General features: G+C 43.7%; 1 protein-coding gene and 1 pseudogene across 2 annotated transcripts in view; one reads left to right on the top strand and one right to left on the bottom strand.

Moving 5' to 3' along the window:
• The window catches only part of ST8SIA2 (ST8 alpha-N-acetyl-neuraminide alpha-2,8-sialyltransferase 2), a 14,249-nt gene extending 10,629 nt beyond the window's left edge, over positions 1–3,620 (top strand). For both annotated transcript variants that reach the window (XM_015824219.1, XM_029285744.1), the window contains 3 exons: positions 313–570; positions 2,310–2,603; positions 3,335–3,620. In XM_015824219.1, the coding sequence (XP_015679705.1) occupies positions 313–570; positions 2,310–2,603; positions 3,335–3,620 (838 nt within the window). The remainder of the gene's footprint in view (positions 1–312; positions 571–2,309; positions 2,604–3,334) is intronic.
• A 5,366-nt stretch (positions 3,621–8,986) lies between these two features.
• On the bottom strand, positions 8,987–9,859 carry LOC107294943 (annotated as a pseudogene).
• Between the last annotated feature and the right edge of the window lie 4,081 nt (positions 9,860–13,940).

Raw genomic sequence — 13,940 nt, forward strand, 5'->3', positions numbered from 1 at the left:
AGGAAGGAAGGAAGGAAGGAAGGAGATGTGGAAGTGCAGAGCAAGAGAGGAAGGAAGGAAGGAAGGGAAGGAAGGAAGGAGAAATGGAAGTGGAGAGCAAGAGAGGAAGGAAGGAGATATGGAAGTGGAGAGCAAGAGAAGAAGGAAGGAAGGAAGGAAGGAAGGAAAGAAAGGAAGGAAGGAAGGAAGGAAGGGGAGAGATGTGGAAGGGGAGAGGAAAGAAGGAAGGAAGGAGAGGGAGGGAAGGAGGGAGGAAGGGCTAGGCAGTATTCCTAAAGCATAATGGCTCTTTCTGTTCTTCTCTTCTGAAAGAAAACACATCCTGAAGTTTTTGGATGCCGAGAAGGACATCTCGGTGCTGAAGGGAACTCTGAAACCAGGAGACATCATCCACTATGTGTTTGACAGAGCCAGCACCATGAATGTCTCCCAAAATCTCTACGCCCTCTTACCAAGGACATCCCCCCTGAAGGGCAAGCATTACCGGACCTGTGCCATCGTGGGCAATTCGGGCATCCTGCTGAACAGCGGCTGCGGCAAGGAAATTGACACCCACAGCTTTGTGATAAGGTAACAGCCCATGGAAAGGGCAGAGTGTCTCCTCAGCGTCAGGCAGGGTAGGACAGTCCTTGGATGGTAAAGAAGCAGGCTATCTTTTAGGGAAATTTCTTTCTCTCCCTCCTTCTCTCCTTCCTTCTCTCCTTCCCTCCTTCTCTCTTACTAGCGTACCACCTAACTAGGCTGCTTAGTTCCTAATTGGCTCCTTCCTTATTTCTTTTAAACTGGGAGCCTAAAGAAGCTGTCAACAGATGGAACAAGCTTTTTGCTTTGACACGTTAGTATATGCTAGCCATTTCCGTAACAACAAATCTCTCCAATCAGCACAACCAAAGTCAATGTTTCATATATATTTTTCCATCACAAGCACAAAATCCAGAAGTGATTTCCATATTTAAAAAAAAAACGTAATTAAATATATCCTCCTCTTGGAATAAAACAATCAATTTCTGCTTTTTTTTTCCTTCCTTGCTGTGGAAATAGTACGTATTTCTGTTTGCGCTTAATAATCTTTATAAACTATCACCACTTATATTAACAAAATCCACTGTATTCTTTCAGACCCTTTAACCTTAAAGGGAAAACCTGAGCCTGTATCCTAATTATTTCCATTTCCAGATGCAATCTAGCCCCAGTGCAGGAATATACCCACGATGTTGGANGAAAAAAAGAAAAAAAGGAAGGAAGGAAGGAAGGAAGGAAGGAAGGAAGGAAGGAAGGAAGGAAGGAAGGAAGGAAAGAAAGGAAGGAAGGAAGGAAGGAAGGAAGGGGAGAGATGTGGAAGGGGAGAGGAAAGAAGGAAGGAAGGAGAGGGAGGGAAGGAGGGAGGAAGGGCTAGGCAGTATTCCTAAAGCATAATGGCTCTTTCTGTTCTTCTCTTCTGAAAGAAAACACATCCTGAAGTTTTTGGATGCCGAGAAAGACATCTCGGTGCTGAAGGGAACTCTGAAACCAGGAGACATCATCCACTATGTGTTTGACAGAGCCAGCACCATGAATGTCTCCCAAAATCTCTACGCCCTCTTACCAAGGACATCCCCCCTGAAGGGCAAGCATTACCGGACCTGTGCCATCGTGGGCAATTCGGGCATTCTGCTGAACAGCGGCTGCGGCAAGGAAATTGACACCCACAGCTTTGTGATAAGGTAACAGCCCATGGAAAGGGCAGAGTGTCTCCTCAGCTCCAGGCAGGGTAGGACAGTCCTTGGATGGTAAAGAAGCAGGCTATCTTTTAGGGAAATTTCTTTCTCTCCCTCCTTCTCTCCTTCCTTCTCTCCTTCCCTCCTTCTCTCTTACTAGCGTACCACCTAACTAGGCTGCTTAGTTCCTTATTGGCTCCTTCCTTATTTCTTTTAAACTGGGAGCCTAAAGAAGCTGTCGACAGATGGAACAAGCTTTTTGCTTTGACACGTTAGTATATGCTAGCCATTTCCGTAACAACAAATCTCTCCAATCAGCACAACCAAAGTCAATGTTTCATATATATTTTTCCATCACAAGCACAAAATCCAGAAGTGATTTCCATATTTAAAAAAAAACCGTAATTAAATATATCCTCCTCTTGGAATAAAACAATCAATTTCTGCTTTTTTTTCCCTTCCTTGCTGTGGAAATAGTACGTATTTCTGTTTGCGCTTAATAATCTTTATAAACTATCACCACTTATATTAACAAAATCCACTGTATTCTTTCAGACCCTTTAACCTTAAAGGGAAAACCTGAGCCTGTATCCTAATTATTTCCATTTCCAGATGCAATCTAGCCCCAGTGCAGGAATATACCCACGATGTTGGAACGAAGACCGATCTGGTCACCATGAACCCTTCCGTCATCCAGCGTGCCTTTGAGGACCTGGTGAATGACACTTGGCGGGAGAAGCTGCTTCAACGCCTTCATAGCCTCAACGGCAGCATCCTTTGGATCCCGGCATTCATGGCCAAGGGGGGAAAGGAACGGGTGGAGTGGGTCAACGAACTCATCCTCAAGCATCACATTAACGTCCGCACCGCCTACCCGTCCCTGCGACTGTTGCATGCTGTACGCGGGTGAGCGGTTCTCGGGCTACGGAGGATGAAATAAAACAGGAGGGGAATGAATTGTGGGATGAATCCTACATTTAAAATTTGGGACGGTTCCATCGTCTCCGTTGAGACAAAGCAGAGGAGATGGAGGGAGCGATGGAGGGCTTCTAAGGAGCTCTGCCTTTATATTTGTGCACTGAACTGTTAAGGGAGGACAAAAGTGAGAATTGAGTCCTGGAGCCAGGGAAAAGTGTGAGAAAGTAGCTCAGAATAATATCACTGTCACACCTGCCTCGACTTGGATCCTTAGGAAAGAAAGACCCTCGACTCCATTTTGTGCAAAAAAAGGTATACTTTTACTAAAAGCCAAGGGGGTTACAGTATAGCAAAGCCAGAATTAAAGGTTAGATTAGCCAAACCCAAGTCCCGTAGCCGTTCTTCGTATGTTTTAGTCTCCGGGCCTTTGATCATCTTAGTTGCTCTTCTCTGATTTTTTTTTTTCAAACTCTCAACATCTTTTTTGTGATATGGTGACCAGAATTGGTTGCAGTATTCCAGGTGTGGTCTTACTAGGGCTTTATATAGTGGTAATATTACTTCGTGTGATCTTGAGTCTATATAAAGCAGTAATATTACTTCGCGTGATCTTGATTCTATAATGATGATTTTGTGTAAAGAAGTATCCCCCCCCAGTGGTCTCAAACTCATGCCAAAGGAAGTTAACCATTTCTCATATGATTTTTGTTCCTTTCCAGGTATTGGCTGACGAACAAAGTCTACATTAAGCGTCCCACCACTGGTTTATTGATGTACACCCTGGCAACTCGCTTCTGCAACCAGATTTACCTCTATGGTTTCTGGCCATTTCCCCAAGGCCCAGACCAAAACCCTGTTAAGTACCACTACTATGACAGCCTGAAATATGGCTACATGTCCCAGGCCAGTCCTCACACCATGCCTTTGGAATTCAAAGCGCTGAAGCTCTTGCACCACCAAGGAGCCTTAAAACTCACCGTTGGGCCCTGCAATGGAACCACGTAAAAAGAGGCTTCTGGCAAGCCACTTTCCTGGAGGCTGTGCCCCATGGGAGGATTGGGGAGGGGAGGCTGGGAGGAGTGGTAGATGGAGAGGTGGGTTTTCTTGGTTTGGGAGAATGGCCACCAGGGCTCTGCGTTGAATCGCAGCCAGCATTTGGTGCAAGGACCAAAAGAGCTGGGGAAGAACCCTACGAGAACATGGCCTTTGCCCTTCCCAGGCCTGGAAGCCACTGTGATGTGTATGGGTACTTTAGTGTGACAACTCAGTGTTAGGCCAGATGTTGTGCGTGGTCTAGAATTGGTAGGTAGGGCCCGTTTGGCTAAGAAAGCTGGGCGTTTCCCAGTTCGTGTTGTGTTCTTGGCTTAGTGGATGTAGGGGTAGGGATTAATCCTTAGAACTGCTGTTTTTCAAGCAGGGAGAGAACAGAGCAGAGACACTGCAGGTCAGTTCTCAAAAAGCTACTGGCCAAGGAGAGCTTAACCGTGCCGTGTGGAGACTTTTTTTTCAACTGGGCCCATTCAGAAAGCAACCGAGCAAGGCTGACAAAGTTGACTCCGGATCCTCAGGCACGGGAGGACTGGAGTTCATGATGTTTCCACTGGAAGAGAAAACATCAGCGCATTCATCGGACAGCGCGGCTCATTATTATTATTTTAAAAAATAAAATACGGAAGCGGACTAAAAGGGCAGTATCATTTTTGTTTCCCACTGTGGTTTTCCTCTTCATTGGTAGAGATGCCCCTTTCAGTGGTACTAAATAAACGATGCCAGTCTGGAGCATCCATCGGGGTGGCGTCAAAAGAGACAAAGAGGGCGGCCATAACTGTACAAACAACGCCCTGCTCCGTTTTTGTTGTTTTTTTCTTTTGTTTACATGCTCTGCCCTAAGTGTGACTTGAAGGAAAGAATTGACATTCGTGGGTTTCGATTTGTGAAAGCAAATTCACAGGCTGGGGTTTTGTTTTTTTTCTTTCCGACTGTTTTATTGTGCTTTAGCAGATTTGTTAATAAACCCAGTTTTAAGTCATGGTAGCAATCTGTGCCTTCATTATTGGAGGCCTGGCTTCCACAAACAGCAGAGGACAAATCGGTCTGAGGCTGGAACGGTACCCCATCCGGTGACAAATTCCTTGTGTGTCTAAATCACACTTGGCCAAATAAAGTATTCAATTCAATTCATCCCTGCCCGGAAAAACTTGCAGATCCAGAAGAATGCTTTACACACTGTGCAGAAATGAAGTGCTCTGTAATAAAACACAGCAAAGATGGAAAGGAAGTTTAATCTATCTTTAATTATAGATTAATGGATAAATATCTAAGGGGCTGCCAATACTTCAGGGATTGCCACAAAGAAGAGGGAGTCAAGCTATTCTCCAAAGCACCTGAAAGCAGGACAAGAAGCAAAGGATGGAAACTAATCAAGGAGAGAAGCAACCTGGAATTAAGGAGAAACTTCCTGACAGTGAGGACAATTAACCAGTGGAACTAATAACAATCCAAGCGAGTTGGCAGTAGATAAGAGTCAATGGAATTCAAGTTGGGCTGGACTTAGATCTCTTGTGGGCACAAAAGGACTCAAGACTAATGGCATGTTTGACCCCTCTCTCTAGCTCAGCCTGGTCATCTCCTGTGATTCCATCTGTATGCTGTAACCAGCATTTTTAGTTAACTCAACATTTGTACACAATTCTATTTCAAATTCTGTCTTACGTTGTTCAATACCATGAATTCTTTTATCTACTTTAAATCCTATAACCATAAGTAAGAAAGCCACTGACAACTATATCCCTCTGTCATCGGTTGTTTTCTTAATAATACTTTATATTTCCCTTGGGTCTTCTGTAGTTTTTCCTGTGGTGATGAATCTTCCTAAAAGAAAAAGATATATGAGATATTAATTTTCATCTTGAGTGAAACAGATTTTTATGGACTTTATCTCCTCAAACAGCGAGATGGGGGAGATATACATCAAAACTCTTCTTAAGCCCCATAATGACATTCCTAGTACAAGAATGATGTCTTGATTTAGAAAAGGCTATAGAGCTTGAATTTTTTGTGAACGGTTGAAGGACTTCCTAATCTTTACTAATAGATGCCTTCCTAACCAGCTGCTAGGGATATCTCTGTCTGATGCAGCTGTGTTCCCTCATCCAAAACCCATAGCTGAGATTGTCTTTGGATTTTTCTGATCCAGAAGAGCCATTTTCCCTCTTCTCCTGACACAAACCTTGTTATTTGCATGATGAATACAACTAGGATGAAAACACAATAGGGATGCTGGCTATCCATCTCCACTCGGCATCTTCTCTATCTTTGAGAACAAGCCACTTTGGTTTGTTCTGTGTGACCAATGTGACTGTCAGAAGAGAAACAACAATGCCCAGATCACTAAGGAAAGCTATAACATCAAGAGGACTTTGGAAGGTTGTGTCTGGGCCATTTGCAGGTTTGTGGACTTCAGATCCCAGAGTGCAGCCACCAGCACAGCCGTTGATGAAATTCTGGGAGTTTGGAGTCCACACAACTGGACGTGGCCAAGCTTGGGAAACACTGCTCTAGAAACATCTGTCTGTAAGGGTGATTCTGGTCTATGTCTTTCTCTAGTGATCATTAAAACATTTCCCTGTCCAGTCGTGTTGGACTCTCTGCTCATCTCTGTTTCTTAGCCAAAGGAGACTTCCATGGTCATGTGGCCAACATAAGTATATACCAAGGTGCACGGAATGCTGTTTCCTTCCCATGGAAGTGGTACCTATTTATCTACTCACATTTGCAGGTTTCCCGTTGACAAGTTCAGCATCTTTAACCACTGAGCCATCGCAGCCCCCTCTAGTGAGCATAATGATGCTTTAATAATGGAGGTAGAGCAGGGCCTCCTTGATTGACTAGACCAGGGGTAGGCAACCATGCTGGCTCAAGAATTCTGGGAGTTGAAGTCCACGAGTCATAAAAGAGCCAAGGTTGCCTACCCCTGGACTAGACCAGTACCAAACTCACTAGAGAAACTATAGACCAGATGTCAGCCTAGGGATCTGGCTGCCAGTTGGGACGTGCATTTTTACATACATCTGACATGTGAGACGTTCCAAAAAAATGCTGAGCAGTGCGTATATTTACAGCTTCCGACAGATGGCGAAACCTGCTGCTCTAGCCATCTGTCAAAATTTGCCTTCTTCCCAGCACACAGTCAGAGGAGAGATTGATGGATGAGGTTCCTGCTGTATTTTTGTTTGCCCCATCGTGAACTGTTAGATCGGCACCGTTCAGCAGTTCTGCTAACAAAGGCAGAGTAAGTAAAGAAATAAAACAGCAATACCAACTCAGAAGAAATTCTCAGAAATTGAGCAAGGAAGTTCATAAATCCTAGATCAACTCTGGCATTGAGCTAAAAAAAAATTTGCCACCCTTTCCAAGATTTCTCTACAACTGCCACCATTTTGAATTGTGTTGTGGATGCTGGCCCAAACCTATTCCATCACAGGAAGCTTTTAAGTCTGAGAACTTGATATTGCTTCTGGCATCTTAGTGACTTTTGCTAAAATACAGTAGTTTAGATCTTGGCTGCGAGATGGACCGCCAAGTTGTGGACTCTTGATGCATCTCACTATTATCTCAAACAGGAAGCAATTCTTTTTCTCTCTCTCCCCCAAGCTAAGGAAATGCCAAATGAAAGCCCACTATAACAACTCAATAGATTTGTTCTACTTTCTCTGATGACTCTGTTACTGACAAGAGCTGAACTTCCAGTGACCTCCTTTATCTTTACTCGGGGTTAACGGCTATAACTGTAAGTGGAAACATCAGCCAAGTGAAAGGCTGGGAAAATGCAGGAGAGACATCTTTGAAAAGAAAGCACACGAAGGAAGGGAGGCCATCTAAGTGATGGGCTCTACCTATAAAGGTTGGTTCTCAGAATTTGTCCAGGGTGAAGCAAAGTTGGTGTTTCCATAAGCATCAGAGCATCCAGAGATTCTTCCCTTGAATACACAGTAACAGAGCTGGAAGAGACATTGGAGGTCTTCTAGTCCAACCCCCTACTCAAGCTTATTAATTTTCAGAAGGAGAAGAGAGAGGGGATGTGAAATACCTTTTGTTGCTTGTGTATAAACCATCTGATCTTGATGTTAGCAGCTCAGTCCATTTCGGTTTTTCCAATGCATGGATGAGCGCCAGAATGCTGTGCTGCTTGGAAGCAGGGTGGGAGTCAGCTACACCAGCTGTCTTTGGGACTGTTCTTCTCCAGAAGGTGGCAGGTTGGGAAATACCTCAAGGCCCATCTTGTCAAGAGAACGGGACAAAAGGGATACTGATGCTGCTTGGATGGGAATCCACATAAGTGTGTATTCCATTGCAAACATCTGTACGTACACCCTGAATAACAGCAGATGTTTTTTTATGTAACGTGGATCTCTCTCTCTCTCTCTGACTTCCTGCTGACTTCTGACATCTGCATTAGCTCCTGCTGGCAAAGGCTGAAAGAGCCCCCCCCCAATCCCTGGATGCTCTCCAAATTGCCAGACATCTCAACCACTTCTTTGTTGCAAATGCCATGTAAACACTTAAGCGGGAGGGAAATGCTGGGACTGCTTTTTTCAATATTTGAAAAGGGCATCTTTTCCCGGCATTATGCTGAGAATTGTGGCATTCCTGTTATATATGGAATGCTTGAAATGGGATAAGAAAAAAATCTTCCTTCCTTCCTTCCTTCCTTCCTTCCTTCCTTCCTTCCTTCCTTCCTTCCTTCCTTCCTTCCTTCCTTCCTTCCTTCCTTCCTTCCTTCCTTCCTTCCTTCCTTCCTTCCTTCCTTCCTTCCTTCCTTCCTTCCTTCCTTCCTGAAACTGTACTCTGCTTTTTTCCCCTTCCCTCTTGTGCCTCTACAGCAGGCATACTCAACCCCTGGGCCATGGCCCACTACTGGGCTGTGGCCTATTCAGAACCGGGCCAGGCAAGTGGCGTGCACAGCTCAACTTGCACAAGGAGCGGGCCAGCGTGTGTGCACACGTGCGCACAGCTCAACTCACACAAGTTGAGCTGCATGTGTGCAAGCGCCAAGCCAACACTTGTGCAAATTGAGCTGCATGCGTACGTGCCCTGGGTTGCCACTTGTGTGGCCTGGTTCCCCTCTCTCCCCCCCCAGCCAGGCCGCCAAGCTGCAAGGATTGGGGGCTGCTGCTCTACAGGATACACCAGGTCTGCATTTCTTCTCCCAAATCTTCCTATGAAAAAGTAGACCTGCATCTTCCATTTTATTGCACTGTTTATTTTATTGGCTCCTTTACTTTAGACGAGACTTCCATCAATTGATGCTTCCTCCAACTTTGCTGCTTTTCTTCTCCTGTCCCTCTGTCTACACAGAAGCAGGACTTCTACTAGAGTGCACGAGCCTCCACAGTCTTCACAGTCACAACCTTTTCCCAATCAAGGCTTGTCTGAATGATGGGCAGCTGTCTCCGAAAATACTTTATGTAGTTGCTGTTCATGTGGTCGTACTCTTCCATTATTTTACTCTGGATCTCATTTTCCACTTTTTCCACCAGTTTTGCAAAGTCCTTTGCTGTCTGGGCTTCATCGGTGACCAGCAGTGTCTCCTCTGCATCCTTGACTACTGTCAGGTGTATGTTGCCATCTTCAAAGTAGTGTGCCTGGATCATGATGACCCCGGACACCTGAGTGGATGTAGAGGCAGGAGCTAGAGCAAATGTCCATTCTGATTTCCACAAGCCATTCCAGAAGGCAGAAGGCTTGTATCGGTGACTCTCAATGCAAGCCACAAAGATCTTCCGCATAGCTGTGTCTTTGACGAAGACGCTACAAAGCCCATCAGGGTAGTGGTTGTCAACATAAACTTTCAAGGCCTCATGGAGGGCTCTCCTCCATAGTTCTCCTTTTTTGTCCTCTTCGGGGTGAGCCTGGAAGTCACTTGGTATTCTCCTCAAGTGGTCATACTTGAAAGAGATTTGGTTCTGTGGATCCAGGAAGTAGTTCTCCTCCAGCTCATTGTGGCGAGTCAAGAGGACTTCACATTTCTTGGTCCATACTGGTGTGAAATGGTCCTTGTTGTACACCGCACAGAGAGTGGGTGCTTCTTCACACATCATATTATCATCTTCTACCAGCATGCGTAAGTCACTGAAGGCCTCATTAAATTCTCCAGGTGAGATTTGTTTCAAGAGTCTACTCACTACTTGGGCTTTTTCTGTCTTGATCTGGGGATGTTCTGCAGACAGTAGCTCTGTAGACATCTTGGCCTTCTTTTTTTTTTTTTTTTGCAAAGGATGGATCTTGGAATTGTGAACACAGTTGACCTATAGACAAAAAGTATCCACAGCATTAATTTAATATTGGTGAGGACAGTAGATTTTGATTTTACTCTGAGACCTCATTAAATAAAAGAAAACTTGCTTGTTCGTGTCATCCCCTTTCAGAAGACTCAATTAACAGAGACACTTTGGTGTGATTTAGCTCCACAGTTGTCTCTATGTCGCCTAGAATGGACTAATTAGTTTGTGTATTTCAGAGGTGGGCTACCGATACCTAAAAGCAGTTCATAAAATTTGCAACTGAAGCTAAACCTTAATCGGAATTTACAAGTACAGTAGACTACAATAATGTTTGGATCTGCTGTTCGACACTCCGTGGCACACACAGCCTTCTAATGAGGTTTTTTGCTTTCAGCAGGTTTTTAAGCACTCCATCTCCATAAGTGGAAATATGAAAAAGTCCATCAGTATTAAAAGAGCCTCACTTGCTTGAACTCCATTGGTTGTGAATCAGTCCTGCTGAAGAAGACTCAAGAGCAATGACTGACTTATTTAGATTTTTTTTAAAAAAAAGTCGGCAGATGAAGTTGGCTGGAGGAAAAACAAAACCAGAATCCCCTTCCCAAAGAAATGTATTCGTACCAAATGTACAGGTACAGATGAGGTAAAACCTGTCTCAATAGCAGTAACTGTGAGAGGGATTTATTTTATTTTATTTTATTTAATTTAATTTATATGCCGCCCTTCTCCTGACGGGACTCAGGGCGGCGCACAACATACTTAAAACCAAAACATATATACAATCCCCCCCTTAAAACCGAATTAAACCAAATTTAGAGTTGCGTCTTTCAAATTCCTAAAAAACCCAATATAAAATCCACCCTAGGTCAGGTCCGCTTGCTGAAAGATCTTGGAGTCCTAGTGGACAATCACTTAAATATGAGCCAAGCAGCCAAAAAAGCCAACCCAGTCCTAAGCTGCGTCAGCAGAAGTATAGAATCAAGGGAAGTGTTATTTCCACTTTATAATGCCTTGGTAAGACCATACTTGGAATATTTCATCCAGTTTAAGTCACCGCAATATAAAAAAGACATCAAAACTCTAGAAAGAGTGCAGAGAAGAGCAACAAAGATGATTAGAGGGCTGGAGGCTAAAACATATAAAGAACGGTTGCTGGAAGTGGTATATTTAGTTTAATAAAAAGAAGGACTAGAGGTGAGTTGATAGCAATCTTCCAATATCTCATGGGGTGCCACAAAAAAAGAGAGGTTCCTCCCATTCTCCAAACCACCTGAAGGCAGGACAAGAAGTAATGGATGGAAACTAATCAAGGAGAGAAGCAACCTAGAACTAAAGGAGAAATTTCCTGACAAGTGAGAACAATTAATCAGTGGAACGATTTGCCTCCAGAAGTTGTGGGTGCTCCATCACTGGTGGTTTTAAAGAAAAGATTGGACAGCCATTTGTCTAAAATGGTATAGGGTCTCCTGCTTGAACAGGAGGTTGGACTAGAAGACCTCCAAGGTCCATTCCAACTCTGTTACTCTGAAATCTAAAAATCCTTTTAATCTGAAACACAATATTATAAGAAAGCAGACATGGCAGGTGACAAAAGCTTAGAGCATCCTGGATGCATCTCTTGGTATCCACAAAGATCCCTGTCACTATTTTTTCCCCCTATTAGACCGATTTACTTTTTCTAAAAACGAAGGCTAAAGCTTCCGTGCTGCTAGAGAGAAAACCACTGCTTCTGGTATGAACTGCTTTTCTAAGGATGCTTCTGGGCTCTGATAAGACCCCAGAGGCAGCCTTAGAAGATTGAAATGGTAGATGGTCTCAAGGGAGCGCTTGCTTTAAAAGCACGCCTTTCTGCAAGAAAAATCAATTAACTGCAAGCTACAGAAACATAAGGTATCCTGGGAAGCTAGAGGAGACCCCTTCTGCCAGTCCTAACAGATTGTTCATTGGTAGCTGGCCATTCAAACCCAGGTAGCCATTTTGTGAGAGTGCCCACAACAGGCTTCAAAATTTCAACTGTGTTCCATCAAATGGTAGTAACGGTATTAATGCTACTCTGGTGTTGCGTGAGGGGAAAACCCCACTTGGTCTGTTGCACTGAGCAGATTCTGAAAAGGGCTTAATTTAGGTTGACTCCAGGTTCCACTCTAGTTTACTTTCAGGTATCTTTCAAGACTCTTGGGTTCTTTCTCTCCTTACCTAACCTTTTTCTAGCAAAGGGGAGACATGCTAGCAGGGTTCCAATATTTGGGGGGGGGGCTACCACAAAGATGAAGGGATCAAAATGATCAAGATGAGGTGTTTTCCAAAGCACCAGAAGGCTGGACAAAAAAACAATGGATGGAAACTAATCAAGGAATGAAGCTACCTAGAACTAAGGAGAAATTTTCTGACAGTGAGAACAAATCAACCAATGGAACGGCTTGCCTTCAGAGGTTGTGGATGCGCCATCACTGGAGACTTTCAAGGAGAGACTGGACAGTCATTTGTCTGAAATGGTATAAGGTCTCCTGCTTGAGCAGGGAGTTGGACCAGAAGACCGCCAAGGTCCCTTCCAACTCTGTTATTCTATGTTCTTACTTCTTATTTGGCTTTTGTTGTTTGAAGCCTGACCTGGGAAACGCAACTTCCTGGTTCAAACAGGACCCCAGAAGAACTTGCTTGCTCTCCTTTGATGGCTCCACTGGACACTGGTTTTCAAACTTGGATATTCTATGTTTCCTGGCAACCAAGACACGCCACTCTGATTCCGATTATTGAGTTGCAAATCAGCTTTGATGGTCTTTTCTTGTGTCTCCCAGAATTCCCTCAAATCGTTCCTTAAATGTTAGAAGCAAAGTTTGCCCCTAAGTAATGGGGACTGAATTCAAACTGATCTGAGGGCAAAGCAACAAATAAAATGCATTCTGGGCTTCCAGTAGGCCTAGCACATATATTTTTGATTGCCCGTGTTGGTTTTCTTAAGTTGTTTTTAACACCTCCTAAAATTCAACCCTTGGACAGGGCACTAATGTGGACCTCTCTAAGGAAATTTGTTCTAGGGTTTTTTTAAACAAGCTTTTGATATGCAGAGTTGGCAAGGCTGGCTGGCTTTACGCTGTCTCCTTTGACAGCTACCATTTAGTTTATTTCTGAATAGGTTTCGAATGTGTATTTTTGCTTTCAGAGATACTTATTTTCTGTTGGGCATTTTTCAGAATAAAAGAAGAAAGTCAATTCCCCATGAGTAGACTTCCTCAGAATTCATTGACAATTGCCGTGAATATAATGAATACATTTTGGTGGTGCAGGCAAGGGGTATGCTAATGTGGAAGAAATTGTTTTTCCTCTAAAAGGAAACATCGATTTTTTTTCTCTCTCTCTCCATTAGGGTGCTAAAAAAGAGATTGGAAGAGTGCAGAAAGCTGAGACAGAAATGGTGATGATGATAATAATGATAAAAACAGTCTAATTTAATTGTTTGTAATTGGAGAACAAATCTCAGAAACCATACTGTCTCATTCCAAGTCCTAAAGATTGAATTCCTGAACCCAGATTATTAAAAGATAAGCCTTTGGTGCAATCTATTGCTGGCAGTCTCATCTACCACCACCAAGCCACATTATTATTTGCAGAGAACTTTCAACAAGCCTTTACTAGCAATTCCTTAAAAATTGCATTTCCTTCCTTCCTTCCTTCCTTCCTTCCTCCCTCCCTCCCTCCCTCCCTCCCTCCCTCCCTTCCTCCCTCCCTTCCTTCCTTCCTTCCTTCCTTCCTTCCTTCCTAAATTTATAATAAACAAACTTTAGGACACACCTCGAAGACAGGAAAGTCTATATTTAAACTGAAAGGGCTCTACTGTAGTTTTCTCCTTGGTTGTACTAGCAGGACAAAATGCTGCATATTGTACATTATGCAAAGCAAATCATATTAGGAATTGTCTGCAGCAAAAGCACACAAGAACTCTCCTGTTTCTAGAATGTGGAGGATGCGGAAGTTGAAAATGTCACGCAACTTCCTAGACGGACAAAAATTTATAATCTGGCTGTTACCAAAACTCTGAGAA

Source organism: Protobothrops mucrosquamatus, unplaced genomic scaffold, assembly GCF_001527695.2.
Source record: "Protobothrops mucrosquamatus isolate PMUCROS unplaced genomic scaffold, P.Mucros_1.0 scaffold2162, whole genome shotgun sequence".
Taxonomy (NCBI): domain Eukaryota; kingdom Metazoa; phylum Chordata; class Lepidosauria; order Squamata; family Viperidae; genus Protobothrops; species Protobothrops mucrosquamatus.